General features: G+C 38.6%; 4 protein-coding genes across 5 annotated transcripts in view; 2 read left to right on the top strand and 2 right to left on the bottom strand.

The window, feature by feature from the left end:
• The window catches only part of LOC136269128 (uncharacterized), a 44,612-nt gene extending 35,279 nt beyond the window's left edge, over positions 1 to 9,333 (bottom strand). The window contains exons 1-2 of the mRNA XM_066064610.1: positions 9,146 to 9,333; positions 2,964 to 3,009 (exon numbers count right to left, since the gene is read on the bottom strand). Coding sequence (XP_065920682.1) covers positions 2,964 to 2,997 — 34 coding nt within the window. The 5' untranslated portion in view covers positions 2,998 to 3,009; positions 9,146 to 9,333. The remainder of the gene's footprint in view (positions 1 to 2,963; positions 3,010 to 9,145) is intronic.
• Positions 6,290 to 8,499, top strand: LOC136247520 (uncharacterized). The gene is made up of 3 exons (XM_066039267.1): positions 6,290 to 6,555; positions 6,619 to 7,696; positions 8,368 to 8,499. Exons 1-3 carry the CDS (start codon positions 6,290 to 6,292, stop codon positions 8,497 to 8,499), a joined length of 1,476 nt encoding a protein of 491 aa, XP_065895339.1.
• A 1,169-nt stretch (positions 9,334 to 10,502) lies between the features above and the next one.
• On the bottom strand, positions 10,503 to 16,490 carry LOC136269112 (palmitoyltransferase ZDHHC3-like). 2 transcript variants are annotated; one of them, XM_066064590.1, is made up of 10 exons: positions 16,313 to 16,490; positions 15,412 to 15,500; positions 15,196 to 15,260; positions 14,015 to 14,103; positions 13,921 to 13,965; positions 13,811 to 13,872; positions 13,545 to 13,626; positions 11,135 to 11,207; positions 10,907 to 11,018; positions 10,503 to 10,705 (listed from the first exon to the last, which is right to left on the bottom strand). In XM_066064590.1, exons 1-10 carry the CDS (start codon positions 16,429 to 16,431, stop codon positions 10,626 to 10,628), a joined length of 816 nt encoding a protein of 271 aa, XP_065920662.1. In that variant the 5' UTR covers positions 16,432 to 16,490; the 3' UTR covers positions 10,503 to 10,625. The 2 variants fall into 2 exon arrangements, with proteins under 2 accessions (XP_065920662.1, XP_065920669.1); XM_066064597.1 differs by having other exon boundaries at positions 15,412 to 15,497.
• Positions 16,480 to 25,585, top strand: LOC136269106 (cilia- and flagella-associated protein 45-like). The gene is made up of 19 exons (XM_066064578.1): positions 16,480 to 16,553; positions 16,611 to 16,700; positions 18,172 to 18,256; positions 18,906 to 18,972; positions 19,023 to 19,092; positions 19,593 to 19,670; positions 20,239 to 20,322; positions 20,739 to 20,825; positions 20,882 to 20,968; positions 21,111 to 21,174; positions 21,512 to 21,539; positions 22,584 to 22,776; positions 23,057 to 23,140; positions 23,426 to 23,539; positions 23,752 to 23,831; positions 24,020 to 24,133; positions 25,048 to 25,224; positions 25,309 to 25,356; positions 25,412 to 25,585. The coding sequence occupies exons 1-19, from the start codon at positions 16,551 to 16,553 to the stop codon at positions 25,491 to 25,493; spliced, it is 1,635 nt and encodes a 544-aa protein (XP_065920650.1). The 5' UTR covers positions 16,480 to 16,550; the 3' UTR covers positions 25,494 to 25,585.
• The last annotated feature ends 1,573 nt before the right edge of the window (positions 25,586 to 27,158 follow it).

Raw genomic sequence — 27,158 nt, 5'->3', positions numbered from 1 at the left:
TTATACCTAACCAACACTGCCAAAGTGCCAGGATGGAGTTGTGAAGCTAGTTTTTGGCAGGGCTGTCAAGGGGTAGTCACTACCAATAGAAGTATTTATCACGTGTGACGCTGACGTTCATGTTCCACGGGTCAAGTTCTGCAGTCAAGCTTTGCGTCCTGCGTTTCTGCCTTGCTGTGAATGGCGAGGTTTTCAGGTAGTATTATAATTCGTTCTTGTCCATTGTTGCTGTGTCGCTTTCCTTGCCCAGGTCCGGATGTGCATTGTTCGGAGATAATGCGGAGATCTGCTCGTCTCGCTGCTAGAAAAGCTGAGTCTCACCCAGCTGTGCAGCAGGGACAGTTAAGTAGAGCATGGCAGCTTTACCCCATTAGTTTTTTCTTCCTCCGGTGGAATGGGGAAAGCAGCCACTCCACCTATAAGCATTTGGCTCAATTACTTAGTGAGAAGTGGAGTTCCCCATATTCAGTGGTGATGGGCTGGCTCTGTTGCAGTTTGGGGTTCTCCTTGCTTTGCTCCTCCATCATGTGCATCCATGGTTCTCGATCACGCTCTAAGCATCCTGGTGTGCCCCCAGCAATAGATCTCGCCATTGCCAAGGGGAATCTACCATTTCACTAACATTCCCTGGGTTTCTGTAGGTTCTTTTAGGTGTCTTTTCTGCAGGTAAATTCTTTCTTTTTCCCTTTTTATGTTTTTCTTCTAGCTTGTTTTCCATAGAGACGTGTGGGTGGAAAGGAGTGCTATTAGGGCCGGGTTAAAAAAAAATTTAAGTTTTTGGGTGAATTTTTTTGGCTAGGAAAACCCAATCTCCATGATCCCTAATACAGTACTACTGTACTGTATAATATATCTAGCTGTTAATTAGCAATTAACATAACAGAATCTTATAAGTATCAGATACACTATAACACTGTTCAATAAGTCATTTCATAGGCATGCATTTTTGTTCAAGATGTATAGGTAGATCAAGTACAAGTTCTGTGTATGTGTGGGAATGCATAGCTGCTCCTGTATGTAGGTGACTTTGGCACATCAGTCAAGTATCTATGTATGAATTCACATTATAATAACTATATTGTGAATAATACCATAGACTCTGGTTGCTAAGTGCATGTATCTACGTATTAAGCGCATGTTATTTGTTAAGCGCATACAAATTTCTTGTGATTAACCATGGCTGATAAGCGTACAAGGCTCAGCATGCTACAAAGCTACACATGGAAAGAAATGCTGGAAATACTGGAAAATTAATGTTTTCTCGAGCACTTACATCTGACATCTTTCTTGAGCTCTGTATACAACAAATTGCCATTCTGGGATTGTGATATTCTTGTCAGTTTGAAATGGGATGGACATACACACACACTCCAGGCAACTGTGCAGTACTCTACATGAATGGTTTAGTGTCTCCTACTTGAGAGATGCTATAATGCTGAGCAGCACCGATGTTTACTATTCCTCCCACAGACTATATAACCCAACACCAGTCTTCATTTTATATCATAATAGCACAACGCTTCAAGTCCAATTATTCTCCAATGGCAACCTATAGCTTCATTCATCCTGCAGTCAGCATAATGCATAGTACAAACCTCCTTACACCACACTTTGAGCAGATTCTTTGAAGCATTTATAGACCTAGCTAGTACAGACAATGAATCTACCTTCTAATTACTACAGGTGTACCTATAGTTGATCCAATATCAGTTACATATTAATTGTGTCCCTGCTGAGGTGTAGCTATAGTGTAGGCAGGTGAGGCAGCCGCCTCACTAGGTATTTGTATCTGAAGTCACTGAACTGGGAGTTATGTTGGACCATTGGATGCATCATCTATTGACAGGGTTTGTATGCTATTTAGTTCAACTGATAGTGTACATAGTAAGAGTCCATTCAGTGCAGCTCCAAGTGGATAGCTACTGAGGTTTACTTTTCAGAAACTGGTCAAGCAAGATCGATATACTCTAGTGGAGTAGTCACCCTAATATAGAACACTCACCCTGATACAACATGCAGTCAAGCAAATTTTTAATACAATACTTTGATAGAATTTAACAACTTAAATTGCTCTCACAGTCAGTCTAGCTTTACCAGGGGAGCATAACCTGACCCCCTGTTGATCCCCTGTTACCAGTGCTTATAATTATACTACTTGGGTTAAGGAGTGAGCAACATGTTCAGGGGAACTCATACTCGCCTCATTTCATCATTACAGTCACCATATACATTTTAGTTGTATTTTTTTCACATCTTATTCTGTTTATTAGAACTAAGCTGAATTGCAAGGTCACAACTGTTTATATTGGGTATGTAGAACTAGATCAAACCATCCCTAGCAGGCCCACTCCAGAGCGGTTCAACATGGTTCATTTGATACAAGCAGTTCAACATAGTTCAGTGCGACGCGGCAAACATTTACACCAACCTGGAAATTGTTTTGATTTGAGGACATTCTTTGCAGTGGGTGTGCAGGGAATATCCCAGAGGTTTTATGGTTCCTATGGCTTGGAGGGAAAGGCAGTTGCCTTTCTTTGGCATGCGGAAATTCTTGTAGCTTCAGAGAATGTTAGAATCCCCAAGCATTCCTACCTCCAAGCCTTTGTAGTAAAACATGCTGTATACGTCATGTAAAATTGTTGAAAAGGGGCCTATTTGAGAATTAATAGGAGAATCCATGGAACCCTGCACACCTACCAAAACAACCACCATCTGTTGACGGTGGCAACCCGCTCACAACAGGGTAAGACCTACTGACTGGGTTAAACTGACAAGCAACATTAATATTATTTTAGCAAAAGTTTTCTCTGGAAATTACAAGCGCATGCACTTAGCAACCCAACTCTACAGTAACTGAACCCACGCATGTACTAAGGTGCTAATTCACATATCAGCATCTCTAAAACAATGTGTTTATGCACAATCAAATGACTGCATCATTCAATTTACATGGTTACGATTACCTTGTGAGGAGTGTTCTTGACTACTGCTGGACATCTCCACTGGCAGCTATACATATAGTAAAGGATATACGTAACACTCAAATATGCAGGTACAACATGTACAGACTAGTTTATCAAGTAGTACTAGGTTTAAGTACGGATCCCCCTAAATGATGTGTACCACCTAAAATGCTGCCATTAAAAATCATCCATAGAAACATCTTATGCAATAAAAATTCGCTTTACAGAATTTTACATCAAATACAACATTTAAAACAAGAGAACACAGGTAACCGGATATAAAAATCGTTCAAACTCGAATTGTCATCTGCTTGCCTTCCAGCCTGCCAGTCTGCCTGGCCATGGTTATATACAAGGCTGGAGGCCAAATGAAGCAACGCATGGCCACCATTTTACACCACAATAACAAACTCACCAGCGGGATGTACCTTTTTTGGGGTTCCAACAAGTGCGTGTCCTCTGCACCCTGTCTTTTGTTTTATTTTTAATCACTCATCTTCTCTACATGCAATAAAACCATATCAAGGAATTAGTTTTCCATATTAACACTTTCATTGAGGCAACAAGGCCTATAGGGGTACTACCTACATTACACTATTGTAAAAGATACTGTACACCAGCAGATTCCTGTAACTTAACAATAAGTTTGAGGCCATGCCCATTAACGATCTTGGTTGATTAATAATAGCACAGTCAAAATATGGAATAATGACCATCGTCTTAATAGGTTAGAGAGTATTCAAATACAGCAGTCACCCTAACAGAACAGCCACACGTATATACAGTATCGCCCAGAGGTAACGTTACAATCTCTCGTGAGTGCTCAAATCCAGGCCACGACTCGACACAACGCACAACTGGCATGTGAGAAGACACGCGGTTACTGGAGCAGCTACCTGAGGGAGCTCGAGTGTCATGGCTACACGTGGTGAGTTAGTTAGCACACACATGCCAAAGAAATCGCCGGTCAAAAATTGCGGGTCGAAAATTGGCTATATACACGAGTGTCAACTGCTCGCGAGTGTAACATTACACTGTACCTCTAGTAGCTGTATGCTACAAAAAACCAAACAAACTAGTAGACTAGAAATTATTAATTTAGCAATGATCCAAGTGATAAAATTAGTGAAACAAGAGACATGGGATTACAGGGGTTACAGCATAGCACTGTGGGAAAATTCCTACTTTGGCATCACATACAATAAAATATCATAAAGGGATTTTCTCACTGACTTATGTCATAATAGCATCACTCATCTACTGTTTCAATACTTTTTGTCGTAATCGCTTGAATCCCTACTTCATTATGAATTAATAATATTGTAATCTACGTTGTACTTTAAATACTGTAGCTATACAGGAACCATAATTATGTTGTCACACATCCAAAACTTGGCAATGCCACAATAGCAATAAAATTGTATTATAGTGCAGATCCCTCTGGGTGGGACACTTTTCATGCAAATATGGCTCATGTGAGCTGAATATTTGCAGCCACTGAGATATTCCTTCAAAGTTAGTCTATGACATTGCAAATCGCTAAACTAATCCTACAGTTTATTCTGCACTAGATATATTATTATATGGACACTTACTTGTTATAGTCTGATCACCAAAAATTGAAGCAGTTTGGATACTCAAGATAAATGCTCCAAGAAAGATGACCAGGAAGTAACCTACAATATAATATTAAAAGCACTGCCTGCTTGCGTATATGAGAAATAGAGCATTTGGGGTGTTTGCGTGAAGCTAATAATACAGCAGTAGGCTCTGTATTTGCCTCTTGATACATCATATTTTCTGATGTGGCAGTGCTTCAACTATAACAGACAGTATACACAAAATCTGTATTACCATGTTTACCTGTAGCAAAATAAAAGAAGACAAAAGAAAGTACCACATGCCGGTACAAAACGTAACATCCCCCAAGCCATGAAAAATGAGTACAGTTGCTTGGCTGTTTTGTATAGTATTAGTCAGGTTTGAATTGGTATGGAGTCATATTAGCTACAAAACAAACTTGAAGGGCTGCTACTATTTCTACTACATAACTCAAGAAACAGATGTCAACTGTTACATGTATATATATATATATAACATAACGAAGGTGGCTAACATTAACATACTTCCAAGGTGTATTTAATCCATTTGCAGACTTGCAGTATTGAATGGATATAATTGAATTTTGCTCTGGTATAGTATACACTGACCTCTTGTGGAGTAAAATGGTTTGATGGTTACATAATTAAGATGATTAGCTCAGACGGACAGACAGACAGACAGACAGACATATACAAAGATACAAATATGTGCACACTTCTGTAAGACTTAATGGACACATTTGCCTTTTGTACATCGACCAAGTCAACAACTGTGTCCAGATTGTAACCTTGTTCTGAACACCTGTACTGAATTATGGAGCACCTGTGCTCTATGAAGTACTTACATATGTATACTGAAGCTGATACACAGGGACTGAAATAACAGCAATGACTTGGTGTGGTGTTGAAACTGGGTAAGTTTACCAGGGATATACAAGTCATATAGCATCTGGATCTTTACCTGGTATGATAATGTGTGAAATGAATTGATTAATTTGATGACATTAACGTGTCATAGTCTTCTATTGTGAGCCACATCCACTTATTGGAATTACTGTCTGTAGGCAAATGTATAGTCACGTTCAATAGTATTGCAGCCTGTAGGTATGCATGAATCCATGCCTGTGTCATAGATTAATAACTGAACTATTCTCAGAATTTGATAATGGTTGTTGTATTAGGCTAGGTTATAGTATTATTAATCCATGTAAGCTTGACAATAAGTATGCGACTTCTTCCTCCTTTGTTGGTCACACGTCTTCCCTTACCACTATAATTATTCATCACATTAGTGCTGTGACCAGTTTGTTAGCCTAATCATTACTCCATAACAAGCCTAACCAATCATGTAGAAGCTGTGGTACTGTGGCACATGTTCTTGATAACAGTACCCAATTGGTGAGTGAATCATTCGTAGTGACCATTGTTTTGTTGCATTTTCTGCCGTAGAGTTAGAATGGCAGAGTCGCTACAAAAGAAGACTTCAAGGAAGAGTTATCATATATTCTTATTTAATGTGCCTCATTAAGAAGGTGGACTCCACTCTAGACTACAAAGATAGAGGACATCGCAACGCTAACCAGCTCAATCAACCAGTATAATTAGGAAGCCACATTACTTAAAGAGATAGACCAAGAAATTACCAACACTGTCACAAGGGAAGATGAACTAGAGGCTGAGAATATCGAATGTCAATACAAGAAGCGATTTGTGATAAGATAAGCCATGTTAAGAGAACCCTACTACACCTACAACCAACTCTACCATTCCACTTGCCACATTGAATGCATCTGCCGCACAACTGAGTTTCCCAGCCAATCAATCACAAACCTAGCCACTGCCAGAACACCAGTGAGTCGACTGCCAAAATCAAATCTACCTACCATCTTTGGAGACCCCCTCATGTGGCAGAGTTTCTGGGAATCATTCAATGATGCAGTCAATTCTAACACTGCACTAGATGGTGTACAGACTTTAGGCTCATATAGAAGGTGAAGCATCTCGTACAATTGCTGGGTTTCCTTTGACAAGTGTGAGTTATGATCATGTTGTAGCACTATTGATCATGATGCTGTAGAGTTTGACTTGTCTGTGTCTTCAGACAATATTGTACAATCCAGCCGAGTTTTATTCAACTACTCTAAAGCTGATCTTCATGAATTTCAGGAAGTCTTATCACATGTTCCTTGGAACTGTATTCCCACTGATAATGGTATAGAATACACTTGGCAATGCTGGAAAGACTTATTTTTCTCTGCAGCTACTTCAGTCATTCCTACTGTCAAATGGAAACAGTCTATAATAAAGCAATGGTTTACATCAGCTACTTTGCATTTGATAAGAGTTAAACGCCGTGTTTATCACCAAATGAAACGTCTTGGATCTGATTTGTTGAAAGCCAAGTATAAAGCCATTAGTAACTTGGTTCGCTCTCAAACCAGAAAAGACACATTAGATCATGTAACCAATTTGTCAAAGTCATATTTTGCTAACTCTAAGAAATTTCGGAATTTTCTTAATTCCATAAAGGGCAGTCGTCATCCAATTCCGCCTCTCAAACATAATGATTCATCAGTCTCAGATGATAGTAGCAAGGCCAACATTTTCAACCAATTCTTTCATTCTGTCTTTACTGTTGAAGATAACAACAGTCTCTCTGAGCTGCGTCAATCCTTGGCAGTCCACCCTGAACTGATCAATTCAATAGATTTTTCTGTGGATGAAGTTCATCAGGAGCTAGTAAATCTCCAGAAACACAAAGCCTGTGGTCCTGAATGTGTTCCTGCCTATTTCCTTCAAATAGGTGCTGATTTTCTTGCTGCACCACTCAGCAAATTATTTCAACTTTCCCTCTCCACTGGGTCTTTACTCAGGGATTGGGTTACAGCTAACATTGTACCAGTTTATAAAAAAGGTGATAGTCACCTTTCATCCAACTACCACCCAATTAGTTTAACATCAATTGTAATTAAAGTAATGGAAAGAATAATTCATCGTCAACTTGTCAAAGCATTGGAGTCTCACAATCTTATCAGTAACTATCAGCATGGTTTCCGTGGTCATCGTTCCACTGTCAGTCTGTTACTGACAGCAATTCATGATTGGGCAGCTTGTCTGGAAAGGCATCACTCAGTATACTGTATTTTTCTTGACCTAGCTAAAGCCTTTGATTCTGTGCCTCACTCCCGTTTATTATTAAAACTTGAATGTTTAGGAATCAAAGGTGATCTTCTGCAATGGCTAAAGTATTTTCTTACCAAGAGCTAGGTCTCAGAGGGTGATTATTAATGGATCATTTTCAAATTGGCACCTGTATTATCTGGAGTGCCCCAGGAATCTTTTCTTGGGCCTCTATTGTTTTTATTGTACATTGATGACATCTACCAATCTATTTCTCATAGTTCAGTTCTAATGTTTGCAGATTACATAGCCCTCTACAAGGAAATTGTATCTTCAAAATATGCTTCAAGCTGATTTGTCAAAAGTTTTTGAATGGTCTCGTAAATGGCAACTAAACTTAAATCCTTCTAAATGTGAGACAATCTGCATTTCTTATAAACTTTCACCTCCTCCTGCAAGCTACAGATTAAATAATCATCTTTTATCCACCAAATCTGTGGTACAATACCTTGGTGTATTCATCAATTCCCACCTTAAGTGGTCGGACCATATCAAGTATACCGCTGCAAAGGCAACTAGATCCTTAAATATTCTTCGGCATTCTCTTTATACATGTCCATCTTCTGTTAAAGCTGTAGTTTATAAATGTATTGTCTGTCCTATACTGGAGTATGCTTCTCCAGTATGGTACCTGCACTCATCTGGTGACATCAAACAGCTGGAAAATGTTCAGCGCAGGGCAGCCAGATGGGTTTGCAGAAGTCATTGGAATCCTGCTTGCAAACAATGGTCCAGATCATCTGACTGTTGCTTAGATAAATTGGAGTGGCCATCATTACACCAGAGACAAAACTACTTCACTATCTGTCAAGTACATAACATCTTGCACCACCAATCAGCAATCTCTTCTTCACGGTATTTCTCTGCAGTTAATAGACATTCAAATCCATCAGCCATAGACACCTCTATATCCACCATCAATGCTTATCGGTTTTTCCTTTTTCATCAACTCACCTTTCCTTAATGTACCTTCCAATATCTTACAGATAACTGACTCCAAACTATTCTGTGTTGCCCTCCATCACTTTCTTTTCTAACTAGCTAAATGTTGCTTTGTATTTATCTGCTATTGTACTGTTTTATTTGTTGTTTTGTATTTGTGTATTGTCCCTGTATCTTGTACCGTTTTGTCCTTTTGGGGAGCACGTTTGCAGGCTCAGCTTTTTGTGCAACCCTTGTGATTAGATTTTTTTTTTAATTCACGTGACCTGAAAATTCAAGCGCTTTTTCACTTTTACATCAAACATCCTGTCGTCTGATCCACTAGCCCCACCCTACTATGGAACGACCATGATCATATACAGTTGGTCACAGCGGATTACTAAAGGTGCATACAAATTGCTATACAAACACGCAATGAACATCTATTAACAAACTAGCTACATAGCACTAACAACTTACCGCTGATTGAAACTTGAGCCGACTCGGTCACCGACAAAATACCTCGCAAAATATACACACCCCGCACGGCAACGTATATGACCAAATTTATTCCACTTCTAGACTTGTACAGGCACGTAGTGAAGCCCAATACAAAAGCACAAAACGCGAAGAACATCCAGTTATAGTGGGTGGAGTCTGAGCACGAGACCATAAGGAATGCGCCTGACCATAGTGGTTAATGTTTACAGACGGGCGCCGTGAGTCTTTATTATTTATCTTTGTACTGCATTTGCACTTTAAATCTTTGCTTGCATGCCAAATTTTAACAACTCACAGAACAGATGATTTGACTGCAATTTCCAACTGGACGAATTGTTGGCAGCTGAAATTAAATATTGTGAAATGTGAAGCACTGGCCATCACAAACAAACGGAAACCTGTTAATTTCACTTATTATATTAATGGTCAATCAATTTTGTGGAACAATCCTGTCAAATACCTTGGTGTGCTAGTTGATGGTAAATTGAGTTGGTCCAAGCACTGCAGGTATGCGATTAATAAGGCCACCAAGTCCTTAAACTGTTTAAGGCGTTCAATGTTTGGATGCAGCTGTGGGGCCAAGTGTGCGGCGTACAAAGCAGTTGTATGCCCAACTCTGGAGTATGCTGCTGTTGTGTGGTCTCCACATACCAAGGGAGATATTAAATTGCTTGAATCTTTGCAAAATAGGGCAGCACGTTGGATTTGTGGCAGTCGCTGGAGTCCACGGACCAATTCATGGACTGTATCTTCAACTGAGTGATTGCTGCTCTCAGCTTAATCTCCCTACCCTTGAATCAAGACGTCAGTACCTTTCTATTTCTTTCCTCCATAATATTTATCACCAACGTACATCCATCAAGTTTAATTGTCACTGTAAATTTAATTCAATTTCATCTACTAGAAGTCACTTGTCAATAAACCCACCACAGTCAACCATCAACTCTCGCCGTTACTCGTTCTTTGTTAACACTGTCTTTCTGTGGAATTCTGTACCATTAACCATCCTCAATGATCCAAATCCAAAATCCTTCCGGCATTCATTATACCATTATGTGTGTTTTAATTGATGTTTTTGTATTGTTGTGCAGTTTTGTAATTATTTGTTTGTTGTATATTTTTGTAGTTGTAGTGTTCTTTTTTGTGGCTGACACCTTGTACAGGCTTTGCCTTTTGTGTATGCCTTCCATTGTGGTAAATTTGATAATAATAATAATAATAATAACAAATTACCTCACAGAATGCTTAACTTGATACAAAAGACACCACCATGTACATTAATTTCACCAGCTTTTACAGTCCCCAAAAGAACACAACCTCTATACCACACACACCGTTTACTTACCAAATGACATACACTAAAATAACTACACAGTGACAACCAAACATACAAAATTAAATTATATCAAACAACAAATGATTCATTGGAAATGGATCAGCTGGACGTGATCATGTGAGACTATACTGCAAAATCGGGTTGAGATGCCTGAGGCAACAAATTGGCCTTAACACATGGCATGAACCATAGTAGCATTGAACCTGTGGAATATGAGTGGGTGGGTTAACAAGAATAGGTATTTATGTACACAAACACATACAACATGTTTATATTGTACACATATGCAAACTAAAATACACACTACATGCGTACACACACATGCATGCATGTACCCACTCATAAAGCAAAGTCTTTGGTTTCCATATTACACAGTCATACCTACACACACACACACACTATACCTTGACCCATCACTGACGTAATTTGTCTCCATTTACTTGGTCGTGTATGAAAGTCCAGTCCAAACTTTCTCATCTCTATTGCATTCCGGTCAAACACAAATAGTGCACAAATCTACAAAACACAACATGATGTAAAACTGTATAATAAATAATATTACGCAAGTAGACAGCCAAAACTCATTTCAATTATACATATAGAGCACTACATAGTCAGTACACAATACTCACTTGTCCTAGTCCAACTGCTCCAATGAACAAACCAAACACAATACACTCAAATAATAGTAGAATGGTCAATATCCTAATGGAGTATACAGTATGTACTAGTGATAATGAACTGAATGAGAAGGTAGACACATACAAACTGAAATTGTGTGTGCGTGGGTGTGTATGCGGAGCTTATTCCAAGAGGATTTTCCTGTACTACAGAGACTAGCTTGACTTCTACAGGGGTGTAACTAATCATTGGACTGGACTGGACTACTGGACTGGAACACTGGACTGGAACACTGGACTGGACTACTGGACTGGAACACTGGACTGGACTACTGGACTGACATATTTTTGGTTTTACACATTCTGAGGTTGGTTTTATTGATAGCTAAGAGCCTTCAGAAAACTTGCAGCCTACAAGGAGTGGAGTAAGCAAAAACTAACTAGTAGTGATTTCACATCTATTTACTATGCTCTTACTACTTATGTTCTACTACAGTACATATACCTATACTCCTTATCACTATGCTGCAGGGAATATGCTAGTTACAGTTAACCAGCGATAACGTCTTAGAGATAGTAGCAAGCTTGTACAATGCTAATAAATTTGGTCACATATAGTACACCAACCAGCACATGTAAGAACTAATCATGATAGCAGAAAAACACTACAGTTGTGCAATGAGTTTGTATATTGCATGTAGGAACAATTTAGCTACAATAGATTGTCCTAGGAAGAGTAGGTTGTCTCCCAGGGGTCTGAGCTATTTAGCATGTAGGAACAACTTAGCTACAATAGATTGTCCTAGGAAGAGTAGGTTGTCTCCCAGGGGTCTGAGCTATTTAATTCAAGTAAGTATATTAATGCTGTAGAGCATAACAAGTAGTGAAATCGCTCGAAGTCAGTTTTTGCTTACTCCCCTCCTCACACTTATCATTTTAGTAGCAGGCTGAAGTCCCTTAGCTAGCAAAACTCAATAAAACCAACCTCAGAATGGGTAGTGTCTAATCACTGGACTGGACTACTGGACTGGAATACTGGAATGGACTACTGGACTGGAATTTTTTTTGTTTTACACATTTTTAAGGGTGGGGTTACTGTACATTTGGGTGACTTGTGACAACATTTCAGCATTGAGTGGTGAATATGATACTTTAATCCTAAAAAGTTACTGTGATAAGCCAAATGGAATCAATTAAATGCATTTAATTCGCTGCAACTGTACTGTATAGCAGATACTCACATGTGCGTATACCCAAAATGTTTCTCTCACTGTTAGGCAAACATGATTATTGTGATACAACTTTCTATAACATATATGGTGAATTGGTGACTAGTCACTGGAGTCCATGATATGTACGTAACTGTCTGTAATGCATATGGGGATTGTTGCACATTGCGTTTTAAACTTGTATGTACTGTATGCTGTTGTGCTATGACCATGCAATTTTCTACTACTATTAACTAAGTGGCATTGTAAATGTAGACATTTCATTCCGGCAATAACCAGTTATGCAATGGGATCTAGTATGTGTGTTCACACACACTCCACGCCATATATATGTTGTATCACAATAATCATGTGTGCCTAACAGTGAGAGAAACATTTTTGGGTATACATATCTGCATGCCATACAGTAGAGTAGCAGTGAATAGAAATGCAGTTAATTGGCTATCACAGCTACTTTTTAGGATTAAAGTATCGTATTCACCACTCAGTACTGAAATGTTGTCACAAGTCCCTCAAATGTACAGTAACTCCACCCTTAAAAATGTGTAAAAATTCCAGTCCAGTAGTCCATTCCAGCATTCCAGTCCAGTAGTCCAGTCCAGTGATTAGACACTACCCCTCAGAATGTGTAAAAACCAAAAATATGTCAGTCCAGTCCAGTGTTCCAGTCCAGTGTTCCAGTCTAGGGCTCAAACGAATATTTCAAATACTATTTCTAGTATTCGAATATTCGTTTCAAAGGAAATATATAACATCAGTGTGTAGAGTACATGGAAATTCTTGAACCTACATAAGACATAAGTGATCAAATCATATTGATTCTGAAATGTATTAAAGAGACATCTTGTACAACAGGATTATTGATATCTCGTCCATACCAATGCTGAAAAAGAATATTCGAATATTCGGTAGTTATGAATAAAGAATATTCGAATAGTAAAAACCACTATTCGTTTGAGCCCTAGTCCAATACAGTGATAACTTACACCCCTTCTACAGCCTGATATTGTTGGGTAGGATGCTGTGTGGATGCACAAATACATCCGTTAAGACATTTACAAATTGCACATGTGTAGTAGATGTGAGATAATACATATGTGTACTATATCACACTATGTAAGTATTACATGTAAGAGTTCACCAGCAAGTCTCTACTTCACACAAATAAATATACCAAACACAATGTCACATACATGTCAACTCGTTCCATTGGTTCATCCCAAGTGTAGTACCAGTCTGTCATTACCATCAGTAGTGACCACATGCACAGCAAGCCTACAAACAGGTTGAACAAGTCAAACAGGATACACTAGCCAAACACAATAACAACTTACACAATACACTGACCAATGCATGTTAATGGTGTTGTATACAACATACATGTAAAGATGTTGGTACAAGATACACAAGTCAAACAGGTTATATACAAGCAGTTACTACACCACAAGCCATTCAGTACCTGTATAGAAAAGGAATAACATGAAGAACTTGAGGTTATACTCTCCCACACAATTGTTCACCCTACAAGTTGAAGTCACCACCACTAACTACATTGATCATCCTCCTCACCATGGACAATGATGGTCCATCCTCCGGACACACCTCCTACACACCCTATAATATCACTATGGAAGGACATACACACTGACAGACAGACACTCACCTACAATGATGTGCTCTGGGTGGTCGGAAGGTCTCACACTTGCTACACACGGTCCAGTCATCAATAGTAGCTGCATCTTCACTGATATCCTGTACAGCAGTACATTAAATGAGGAAAAAGAAGGTACTCACGTACGTACTTAATGTAGACCTACACAGTGGGCAGACATCTTGGGGATAGTTGGGGTAAGAATACATATGTACAGTATGTTACAGTATCATATACTCAGACGTCGTATATTTGCCCAAAAAGTGAATAGGCCTGCAAAAACATGGCATGTGGGCACAAACTATATATGCCCCATCACATAACAGATCATAGCTCAGTACCAGGATAGCTAGAGTATCTGCATTCTACAAATAATACCGCCACGAGTGCAATATGGAAAAAATAGCACAAGGGCGTGGGCAAGAGACTAATACAGCACAAGGCGAAGCCAAGTACTGTATTTGGCTAGAGACCACACCAGGGTGCTATTTTTTCATATTGAACAAGCATGGCAGTGCTTTAACTGGTTCAAAATGCTTTCTGGTTGTCTCTGTTTGGAGCATTCCTTTTGTAGACTCAAAGCGCTTCAGTTTTCAGCCATCAGACAATCGGTAAGTGTCTATACAGTACAAGTTTGGTCATAAAACAAAACAAATAGCATCATTTTGGTTACTTCTGGCGATGTAAAATGTTACACACGTGATCAACAGTGCTGTACTTTCCATATGCAGTGCTGTATGAAAATAACAGCACTCTTATTTGTTTAATCCCCGCACACGCAAGTGCTTTAACTTCTATTATAAAGCCAATTTAATGTATAACGTGGGAAGAAAATTGCATGGACATACCAAAGCGTGGAACATGAAAATTAGAAAAAAGTAGGCAAATTTAAGTGCCCACATGCCCTACTTTCACAGGCTCTGTTACAAATATTGTTTAAACTCTTTAAATAGTGCAACACTGCAATACTATATAAGAGTCCAGCATAGGCTGTATATGTTCTTGTAAGTACACAGTCAAACAGGACATATCAACCAGCTGCCCAATTATCAGCAGCCATCCTCTTAAAAAGACCACTTCACTAAAGTAGATGACACAGGATCTCAGCTAAGGTTTACAGTGTGAATACACCAACACCATCACACACCATAACTACACTATAGTACTATTGTGACTTTATAAATTGTACGTACCTTTACAGGTGATTTTGCTTCTAGCTCGGCAAAATCTAACTTGGTCCTTGGGAGAGGAACATAACCTATAGAATATTTTAAAATTGTATGCTTGAGAAACCTTTCCATACACTATACACATACATTTGCATACACTACTACACACAGTTACACATACTACTCCACTACACACACAGATTTACACACTACCTCACACATATACACTACCCAACTCACCAGGATCAGACAGCATACACCTTAGGTGAGCAATAATTGCCATTAGAGCCAACAAGTGGTAGAAGAATGCCTTCACTGCATCTCTACTACTACAAGGAATTAAATAATTAAAACTTCAATATGAGAATTCAGTTAAGGTAAAAAAGACTTAACTAGATCCTACATAGTATACAAGTGAAAGATTTTCTAGTAACAACCCATAAATATCAATACACCCTAGTCTCGTGCCCAGACCGCTTTTTTTCTTTTTGTGTGGGGGCGGAGAAAAAAAGGGTCTGGTGGATCTCCAATACATTTTTTGTGCAGCCAAATCTACAACTTTTGGGGATCGTTGATTAGTGGTGATGAATAGCAAAGGCTTGTTAACGAAGTGACAATAGGAAATACGGCGCGCGTTTGCTTGGCAAGGCTGCATCCTTGGGTACGCGCGCCGTATTTCCTATTGTCGCTTCGTTAACAAGCCTTTGCTATTCATCACAACTAATCAACGATCCCCAAAAGTTGTAGATCCGGCTGCACAAAAAATGTATTGGAGATCCACCAGACCCTTTTTTTCTCCACCCCCACACAAAAAGAAAAAAAGCGGTCTGGGCACGAGACTAAATACACCCCAGCTCTATGTAAACAAATCTTCATCTGTACTGTCATTTTCTTGATGCATACTTTAAGATAGTACTTTTTTTTGACATTTTTGTATGTTTTATCTGTTACTCATATGTATGTACATAGCTGAGGAGCACGTTAGCAGGGCCTTTTGTGTACCCATGTCTTATTGTACATGCTTAATTGTTCCAAAACATTAGGCATCTTGGGTGATACTACTATCTACTACACAAATGCAAACATTGACAGTGGATAGACACGTGCATTTAAACTCAAGACTCTAAATAATGCCCATCACCTGTTGCTATCCTCCATTTCAATAACAAACTTCACAGTGGTGTAGTCAGCGAATGCTATCAATACATACACAGCAGTGACCCCTATGATACCATACGGGGTCGTGTGGCACACCACCATTTCAACTCGCGCGTACAAAAATTAAAATACAATCAAATTTGAGTTTCACGTGATCTAGGGACAGATATTTCCATAGCAACATTGTTATCTTGGGCGGAGTCATCAAAGAACGAGCTGGAATGGTGGGTAGTTTAAATATCTAGTTCGCTGTTATTGCGCTATTTGTTTTTGTGCCGTAGAGTGTCATATCTGTTGAGTCAAACAAGTCTACTGGCGGAAAGGGCGCCAAGTTGAATAGATATCATGTTGTGTCTCGTTCATCTTCAGTGGTGAGTTGTTCCTTTGGTTCCTGTAACACTGAGTGTTTGTTAAGCTACTATTCTGTGTGTGTGTCTTAGCAGCGTGATGCCAATGTATAAAGCTCAGGTTAATGAATTGTACTTCAAACGGAAATGATGCATTCAAATTCCGTATTTTAAACTAGAGTGTATCTCGTCAATCTTATATATAAACTTGACAGTATTTATTAAACCATGCCCTTAAATTTACATGATACAGCAGTTTCAGACCACTTTACCCTGTAGTTTGATTGAAGAATACAGACCCTTTCCTCTGCACAAACTACAAGGAAAAGCTGTCTGGCCACAGAAGACTTGTCATGTTTTAGTAGCCCAGCTAGACCATATAAGATTGCTTTAGTTGGGCAGCCTTGCCATAACTGGTTGTAGTGGGATTATGATAGCATAAACGACGTACCTGTCATAGCACCAAAACTGTGATGGGTTAAGATGAGATATGCCGAGGTTTAACAAAGGATGGATGAGACGGAGAGATATTCAGGTCATACTACATACCAAATAACCAGCCACAATTAAACAACATGTACATGCATGCGTACAGTATAGTAAGTAATGCTACATAATATATTATAAGTTCTACAGTTTGTCCGCCATAAAACTGTTACCCCTCAATGAAACCTCCACAATCAACTTCCTCTTGTATTAGAGATAGGATTGAAGCCAAGACAGTACATACAATGTCAACCCACTTCGTAAGTACATACTAACTAAATGTGCACATACCTCATGCAATTTGACATTTAAATGCAGCAACTTAGCCTATTATGAAAACTTACTATTCCTTACTTCGTGGTGTGGTATGATTGTTGTTTCCTGATGCTTCTACTACTTGTACCTGCTGCTACTAGTTGCATTATAGCAGCAAGCAAGCAAGCAGCAGTTGAGCAGCAGAAGTGGCAGTGTTAGTGTCAACGGAGTCAACGTAAGTATTGCAGAGGTGTATCCAGCTTTAGTGAATACTGCAGAGTTTTTGGCTATCATCACCAGACCTTTGGGCTGACAGATTGACCTCAGGCTTTAGCTATGACTACTGTACCTTTGGCTATGCCATTGGGCAGCATGTAGGGCCAGTAAGCATTATCAAGAGAACATACTAGAGTATCATCATCATCAAGAGTATTATATGTACTCTTGGCATCATCATACACACATCCGTTCTATAGATCCCATTTCCAGGGACCAATGGTGGCATTGTAAGTTGTTCTTGATTGCAGTACTTCAAGTGCTATGACTGGTCAGTAAAAATGACCCACTTTTTTTTAGGGGGGGGGACCAGTTGTAGCATGACAGATTTCAGTAAAACTGGTACATTGTATGCTAAGCCATTTGTATCATAGTACTAAACTCAGTGATGTAAACGAATGTATATGTACAGCACTTACGTACTTGTCATCAATGCATTTTTATATAACTGACAATATTTGGATACCCCTGTACACAGGATGAGGGACTATTTGGAGAACCAAGTCGTTTACAACAGATGACTGGCAACAGGGGATGGACAGGACCAACCGGATTTACTGCAGGTTTAACTGGTTTCATATGTATGCATTAAATGTCTCATATAAAAATGTGTTGTGTTGGTTATTACAAGTAGTGTTTTTGATATTTAGACTCTGTATAGGCTGTTTTGGGTGGGTAATATATCTTGTATATATACTCCACCTTGTTTCCATTCCTTCAGGCATACTATAACATATGCTCAAAATCTAGGTTTGTCCAACGAGTACACATTCTTAATATGCAGTGATGTAACAGGACACTAAATTGTGTCACGTGAGCATGCATGGCTGCTATGTTGTTAGTATTATCATAAAAGATCCAGCCACTTTTACTGATGCTAAAGCTGCAACAGCCATGGAAATGATACAGTATCTAACTTGAGTGTAGTGTAAATAGAGTCTAAAGCAGCTTTACAGGCACAATGTGGAGTCTATGGAATTTATAAACCCTCAGATCCTAAGTAGCACCCTCCCTTCGCTCATACACTACAGATTGGGCCTTCGGGTTTATATATTCCATAGACTCCATATAACTATATCATCTAACACAATTATTACACACTTTTAGAATAATGATATGGCGATGTGCAATCACTGCAATGTTATCAATACATTGCACATCAATAATAATTACAAGACCCTAAATAATGTTTTAATGATTATTTCTTATCAGGTAAAAAGACTACTAAACAAAATGAAACAATTAAAGTAATTACCAGTGACTTGGTCAGGGAAATAAGGTAATATTTGTGAATTTATTTACCCACGTAAATACAGTATAACACCACAGGATCCCATCTACTCCTGACCCATCTGGTTTATCAGTAGTAATGGACCCTGTTGAGTTTGCTAGAATAAGAGTGAGTCTACGTATCACATATCTTTGTGTGTGTGTGTGTGTGTGTGTGTGTGTGTGTGTGTGTGTGTGTGTGTGTGTGTGTGTGTGTGTGTGTGTGTGTGTGTGTGTGTGTGTGTGTGTGTGTGTGTGTGCAGTCTGTAGTCAGAATTAAGTAAAGATGCATTGCCAAGTGTAACAAGTACGGTACGTACCGCTCAAATGCAACGTCGTCTCACGAGAGTGCGAGCGATTAAAAAAACTTGCTAATTAAAGGGTGTGGCACCCGTTTTATTCACGAGTATTCATCCCAAACAAAACGGGATGATTAATGTTTGGGATGAATACTCACAAGCAAAACAGGTGCCGCACCTTTTAATTAGCAAGTTTTGTAATTGCTTGCACTCTTGCAAGATGACATTGCGTTTGAGCAGTACGTACCGTACATGTGTGTTGTGTCTGGCAAGTTGTGTGCATATACATGTTAGTGCAACAATTGTATGATTAGGTGTTGTTGCTACACAGGCTTCCAGTAAGGTATTATCTGCAGATGAGAAAAAACTAATTGAACAAACTAAGAAAGTCAGAAAGAATGAATTAATGGTTAGTACTAATAAATAACCTAATGTTTCATGATGTGTATATGTGTGACTGCATGTGTGCATGCATTTGCAGTTGTTATTGGTACCTTGAGTTAGGAGCTTCTCTAGCGTTTGCGTATAATTACATAAGTCTACCCAGCTGTTAAAGAGGAATCAGGGACCTAACTTGGGAAACAAATTCCCATGTCTCCCATACAAGGGCTATAACGCCAATCTGTGGGACATGGCACAGTCCTTCAGTGGGTTAATATTACAGGATTTACCTGCACTGACTATAGTGATTAGTACACAGGTACCCCAGTACTGGTTCACTGGACAACAATGTAGCCATGTGTGTCACGGCTTTTATTTTGCTCTTGGGCATAAGTGTATGAGCGTGCATGAGTAGCTAATTGTCTGTGTGGGATTTATAAGTGCCCACACCTTATATAGGGTACTAGTCCTGTTCCCAGGAGGATTAACCTGATCCTCCATACATTCATATAGGGCCCAGTCTTTCACTGAAAGTGACCATGCAGTGTGTATACTGTCTAAGTGTTTGAAATACTGATATTGTTAATGGTTCACAGGAAGCTGCTAACACTCGCAAGAAAGAGATGCAGGATTGGGAGATACATAGGATAAAGCAAGAGAAACCATCTGACCTGGAAGAGGTACGTATGTGCACATGTATACATTAACTGGGAATGAGCATAATCATTAGTGGTGGCTAATATCACTATAGATTACTATACCAAATTACCAACCAACTATCTTTACTCAAATTCCAAACATTTATATGTCATGTGCTACTACGTAAATTCATAAAACCTGTGTTATTATATGTATGTATGTATGTATGTATGACATACCATACTATACACACAGGGTATCCCAAGAAAATCATGTGTTTTGTGATCTACATTATTTTGTACAGTCCTATTGAAGCTATGATTTAGTTTCCATTATGTGATGAGATTTTGGTTTGCAGCTAGACCTATAGTCAGTATACACATGTGTCAAACATTGTTGTATGTATGTACGTACGTACTTGCATGTGTTCTTAATACTGTCTAATGTGTGCGCACAGGAGGCAGCTGAACAGAGGAAGCTGTTGACTACTCAGGCTAATGACCAACTATTAGAGCAAGATGATGAGATCAAAAAATTGAATGAGGTGTGTATGTTTATATACATAGATAGTATGGATATGTTATCATTTCTTGTTCACAGCTTATCCTCAACACCAAGTGTCATGCCATCAGGGACTCACAATTATCTGAGAAAGATGAAATCAGCAAAGAGATGGAAGATGAACAAGTATGGTAGCTGTGTGGCTATAGTGTACTACAATATACTTACATATGATGAATACATTCAGTATGCATATGGTGGCCATCTGCTTATAGTGATAAAATCTGAGGTCAACTAACCAGGTATACATACAATTTTTTTATCTCAGAAACGTCTTGACATGATGATGGAGATTGACAGGGTAAAGGCACTACAAGAGTTTGAACAAAAAGGTGTGTTTATAGCATAACCGGCATTTGTGTGTAATTAACACAAAAATGTACAGAGTACTTTGTATGTACGTACTTCTAACACCCTTCGATTCTCAGCAGTTGTGTCCGTGCATGCTTGTGTGTTAGGGCTGTATGATAGTGGTAAGACGTATATCTCAATAAGTAACAACCATTTTATCTATATAATCGATATTGTGACATGTTTTGTAAGTGATTTAGGCATCTAGATAATCTTTTTATCTAAATTATCTCCCAGCCCTAGCGTGTGTGCATGCGTACGTGTGTGCATGTAAACTTCACTACTTTTATTGTTGTGTATTTCCCTATATATGTGTAGAGAAGGAAAAGCAGTTGCAAAGACTAAAGTAAGTGTAAATACGAGTGTTTATGTGTATGTATGTATGTATGCGTGTCGGGGTTGAAACCGGATCAGGTAATCTGGTAATTTGGGTCACATTTGGCCTGGTTCAAGTGAGTCTCATCTGCTCATAGAATATCCGTATCAGGTCACATGGAAATAATTTGGCAAGTTCATTTGTACTATACAAGATAATCTCAAGAAACTTACATAGAGCCATGCTCACTTTATATTATTTATCAGTTTTTTGTTTTTTTGGTAGCTATTCATTTATACATATGTGACTGGATCTGCGAAAACCGTTCTTATCACCCAAGACAGGAAGTTTGATTTTTTCACACAAACACAAAGCTTAATGAATACACTATCAAATTTCACTGTCACAGTTGTAAGTGGTCTGCTTTTGCTGGCTGCTTTATAAAAGCAGTGGCAAGCCTTACGGGTGGTCTGGGGTATTGATGGAGCCCTGGCCAACCAGGAGATAGCTGTGTGTGGCTGTACAGCTCCGTGGTGTTGGACAATGACCTGTGCTGTAAATTTCCTTGCGTTTTAGCCAGTTCTGAGCCCTGAATGGCCCATAACTTGGCCTAATTCATTCCTTTTCAATTTTTGAACACCATCTTGCCCGCCTTCCAGGGACCCCGCCTCCCACCCTGTTTGGAGCTCGCCTGATACAGTCAACCTCGGTTTAAAAACTATCTAAAATGGCGGGAAACTTAGCTGTTGACTACTTCTTCAGTAGATGATCTGGAAGGTAAGAAATTGTTGTAAAAGGTGTGAAAATTTGGTATGCATAGCTACCACCATTGGCCAGCTACAACACTCTGAATAGTTAAAACCGATGTTTCTCAATACTTTTAAATGGGCGATAAGACCGGTTTTCCCAGAGACAGTCACATATCGGCTAATAAGTGATGTATGCCTTTGCTTTATTTAAACTCCGTATTACTATTCAGCTCAGTAGATCAGCCGGGTACAGTACCAACCCACTTTCAATGCTAATGTGCAGTACATATGTGTCATTCCCATATAATCTCCTTATGGTATACAGGGGTGCCGAGGTGATACAGCAGCAGATAGAACAACGTGAACAGCAGCGACTACTTGATGCTGAGAAAAAGGACCAGGAGACCAGAGCCATGTTGCAGCACCTCAACAAGATGCAGCAGCAGGATTATGAGCAACTGCAGAAGAAGAAAGTAGCACAACTAGACCTTATGAAAGAAATTGACAAGTCAAATAAGGTATGTGATTGATATTGGATCTGATGAGCATTGGTTAGCAGATGTATGCAATAAAGAGGTAGTTAGTTTTAAATTATGGACTTTATTGGGTCCACAAAGAGGATGAGTAATTGAAGGCTTTTGGTATATAATGGATAATTAGATACATAATTCAACAGGTATCTTTTAGTTATGTTATACAGTATATATGTACATACAGGAGCCCATAGGCACCGCAAGGCACTCATGGGCTCCTAGTATGTGTTATTGAAGTATTCCTTTTACATTTTTAATACTTTAGCAAATTCAACAACAGAAGGAGGAGTTGAGAGAACAAGAGAAACTTGAAGAGATCAAGATGTTAGAATACATAAAGGCAAAGGAGGTAAGCATACAGTACATATCTGCACGCACACATCACTAAGAAATACCGTAACTGTATGTTCGCAAGTACGTAATTTAGTTGTAAATCTTAGCACTATAATCATATTTTATACACGTATTCCATATCTACCAGAAGTTTAGATTCTAAATGCAATTTCGCTTTGTACATAGATATATACACATGCTTTGGTATTTGTACAAGTCTTATGCACAGTTTCTAGTTTAGTGGATATGCTAACTTGTGTGATATATATACGTCCAATTACAATGGTACTCTGTTCACCAGAAACGTGAGGATGAGTATCAACAAGAAATGGAGCAACAAAGAATTGAGAAGGAGAAAGAGATAGCAAGGCTTCGAGCCCAGCAAGAACGAGCCAAGGATAAACAAGCAGAAAAGGTAACAATTATATACATGTACATATATTTTGTAACTCTGTGCCAGGATTTTTTTTATACACAAGTGCATTAATATTACAAAATATTGTCCTCCTAGAATCTGGCATAACAGAAAAAGCCTTTTATAGTTCGATTTTCTGCAGATTTTTTGATGAGCATGTTGTTTGTAGCATCATGTATTTTGTATGTATTTTATTATGTGTCCTTCACTAGGATGCGCTGAGAGCTAAACGTAACCAAGAGGAGATGGAACGAAATTGGAGAAAAACAGAGAGAGAAAATGCAATTAGGAAGTGAGCTCTAACAGCATGCACTTGGTATACGTTTGTGTGTGTGTGCGTGCGTGCATCGTGCGTGCGCGCAGGTATATACCCAAATACACAGAATGTAATGGCTTGCCACCATAACTATTAAAGCATTTTGTAGCTGTCAAAATACTGTAAACTTGCTTTACTGTGTTACGTATTGTTTATTTATACAGGACTCAGACTGAAGAACACTTAAAGCAGGCACGTGCTGATCAGGTACAACACAAGGATCACTTCCTTGCTGTACAAGCAGCAAGGGATAGGACTGAGTTTGACAGAGTGCTGCAGTAAGTTGACATGCCCCTCATTACTCTGTAATACATGATGACAGACAGAGTGAATAGCTATCATTCAGATTTATGGTGATCCATAGTGTATCAGTACTGTACTGGTTTACAATACAGTGGGTCCTGTTATCAGGGAATCTTTGTTAGACAAAACTGTTTGGTTTAGTGCTGCCACGATATAGAAAAACTCTATATCATATATCACCAAGGTTTATGTCACGATATGAACATATATCACGATATAGAACTAACTATAACATTTGCAAGGCAAGCATATACATACTCTTCACTGTAAGTTTAAATTTAAGTTGGATGTATACCACAAGCAAAAGTTACTCTTGTTTATCAGGTTTTAAATGCATTTTGCTACTGCTTTGCAGTTGAGACAAGTGGCTGGCACTATACAGATACCTTAAAACCTCCCAGTTTACTTTGGGGTTGGCTTGTTTACCACACTACACCATCAACACATCACTTAATTAAATGCCAAATACCATATGTCTGGCCTCCCCCACATCATTATACTAAGGGTGGCGCTATTGCACAACCATCGATATAACTAATTAGCTATATCATGTATCACCACCTTGGTATTTGATACTATCGATGTATCGATATATCGTGGCAACACTAGAACTTTGGTTATGGTAAATTTGTTTGGCTACTGATATCCATTGGTTTATATACAATGCTCCATTTAGTCACTCTAGTAGAACATTTATTTAACTGTAATAGCTAACAATGAAATATTCTAATTGAACAGTCAGTAGTTTAATAAAACTTTGTGAATGTTCTATTGAAGTGATTTAACGGTCACACACGCACACATGCACCCTATGTAAGTAATTACACACATATTTTCAAACACATGTACAGTACATTGTATACAAAATATTATACATATTCCATATCAGGGCACAAAAAGATGCCATTGCTAAAGACGAACAGCAACAGAAAGTTGCTCATGCACGACGACTCCACCATGCATCAGAAGTAAGAAGACAAGTTCAGGATACAGAACAGCAAAAAATAAATGCCAGAAAAGCATTCTTTGAAGAAGGGATCAAACTCGACCAAGAAGCCAAGGAAAGGTATGTACAATCAGTGATATCAACACCACCTCAATATCCAGCTTGTACACAATGGTGCATATTATAGAACATTTTTTTTCTTAGGAGACAAAAATTAGATGCAATCAAACAAAGAAAATTACAGGAATTAAGGTAGAATAACCTCTATCATAACATTTTTTCATCATATTTTAATCACTAACTACAGGGATGCTGGGATCCCAGAGAAGTATTGTGCTGAAGTTAGTCGACGTATAACTGCCCCTCCATCCTCATTCTCCCTATCCTAGACTGAACACTTATAACATGTGCTGTCTATCACTTAATGATCATCATGTCTATATTTCTATTTACAAATGGTTCATGTATTTACTTAATTCCTGTTGTGCCATTTGAAAATTTGATCTGTGCTGAAAGTGATTATGGCTGATAGCTATATTCCATTGCCTTGACACCAACAAATGTTCTAAGGTCAAGGATTCATGGATTTGATGTGCTCCTGGCAGTTATATTATATGTGTGGTTTTAGTTTGTGCCTGTTGACATGGACTAATGAAGACTACTGCAATTTAATTCCTACCATAAACAAATGATTGTCAATACCTACCCAAATTAAATCTATGTGATTGGGCACACTAATACCATACCTGTTTCACTGCCCGTACAAAAGTCTCAATAGTAGCAGTGAAATTTATCCCGTATTTCACTGACAGCAGTGAAAAAGTTGTAATTGCAATTTCATTGGCTAGAATTTATGTTAACAATGTAGCGCCAATTAGTGTCGACGTGTGTTTAGTACATAGTGACAAATTGCGTACATAGCAACGCTAATGCAGCATATGCAGCGAGTATGGTATTAACTGGGAATAGCATGGGTAGCAGTGAAATTTGGGATAAATACCACTCTTGTTGTATTGGAAATGGTAAATTTCACTCGGCTTCGCCTCGTGAAATTTATCCCCATTTCCAATACAACACTCGTGATATTTATCCCAAATTTCACTGCTACCCATGCTATTACTAGTACAAACCATACTCATCACATAACAAGTATGTACAGTGGTCCCAGGCTTGTTCACATAATTATAGTTAAAGGTCATGCCAATGACCTGCAGTTGCATGCATTGACATAATTATATTATGCAATTTAATATTGAGTACCAAAATGAGGCAAACCTTGAGCTTGTAGCCTAGCTAGACTATATTTGTAGTTCCTGTGCTAGTTAAGATAGGCACACTGTCCCTCAAGCGTATTTGTACAGGCGTATAATAATGTGAACGCATCAAGTAAGACCTTTAGGTAGAGGTGCACTGATATGGAAATTTTCCAATATACCGATAACCGATATATTAGCTAAAAAAATTGCCGATACCAATATCTGAACATAAAAGGTTTTCAGTATGGACACTATACAAAAAAATGTTAAACATGTGGCAAAAAGTTTAAAAGGTGGTCACTAAAACCAATGTAAAGGGGAGAAAAATTGTGAAAAGGTAGTGGTAAAAAGATGTGTAAAAAAGAAAATATAAGTGTGACCAACTTAGGATTTGAACCCAAGCCATCATGAAAACCTTTGCAACTTGAGACTTGTGTGTCAACCGTAGAAAACTTTAGACAATTATGTTTACTTCTGTGTAGCATCTGCTAAAAGTCTACTTTTCACCGGTATTGGTATCGGTGCACCTCTACCTTTAGGTGCTCACTTTTAATTTATATTAGGTGTTTTACAGTTACGCATAGCTAACATTGACTACAGTGAAGATTAATGATTATGACAAAATTCACACCAGATGCTTAACATGATCATGAATAAAAAGTCCTTGGAATACAAAATCATTCACCAAAACAGTCATTTGACCAAAAGGGTAAAGGCATGTCTATTTCCTTAATTATTTGACGCTAATAAGCTGTCACTGCGTGCATGTCTTTCTGAGTACATGTCAGTGGATATTCA

Source organism: Dysidea avara, chromosome 1, assembly GCF_963678975.1.
Source record: "Dysidea avara chromosome 1, odDysAvar1.4, whole genome shotgun sequence".
Lineage (NCBI taxonomy): Eukaryota > Metazoa > Porifera > Demospongiae > Dictyoceratida > Dysideidae > Dysidea > Dysidea avara.
The sequence above is the reverse complement of the archived record's forward strand: the minus strand, read 5'-3'. Positions and strand labels throughout refer to the sequence as shown.

What these genes read in the sequence shown, in the direction of transcription:
- LOC136247520 (XM_066039267.1), top strand. Translation starts at nt 6,290, where the DNA reads ATGTTAAGAGAACCCTACTACACCTACAACCAACTCTACCATTCCACT. An exon ending in ACTTTAGGCTCATATAGAAG is followed by an intron (nt 6,556 to 6,618) that starts GTGAAGCATCTC and finishes ATCATGTTGTAG; the next exon opens with CACTATTGATCATGATGCTG. An exon ending in GTCTGGAAAGGCATCACTCA is followed by an intron (nt 7,697 to 8,367) that starts GTATACTGTATT and finishes ATGCTTCTCCAG; the next exon opens with TATGGTACCTGCACTCATCT.
- LOC136269112 (XM_066064590.1), bottom strand. Translation starts at nt 16,431, where the DNA reads ATGGTGGTGTGCCACACGACCCCGTATGGTATCATAGGGGTCACTGCT. An exon ending in ATGGACCATCATTGTCCATG is followed by an intron (nt 13,873 to 13,920) that starts GTGAGGAGGATG and finishes TTCAACTTGTAG; the next exon opens with GGTGAACAATTGTGTGGGAG. An exon ending in GTTATTCCTTTTCTATACAG is followed by an intron (nt 13,627 to 13,810) that starts GTACTGAATGGC and finishes ACCTGTTTGTAG; the next exon opens with GCTTGCTGTGCATGTGGTCA.
- LOC136269106 (XM_066064578.1), top strand. An exon ending in ACCAACCGGATTTACTGCAG is followed by an intron (nt 18,257 to 18,905) that starts GTTTAACTGGTT and finishes ATTTCTTATCAG; the next exon opens with GTAAAAAGACTACTAAACAA. An exon ending in AGAAAATTACAGGAATTAAG is followed by an intron (nt 25,357 to 25,411) that starts GTAGAATAACCT and finishes CACTAACTACAG; the next exon opens with GGATGCTGGGATCCCAGAGA.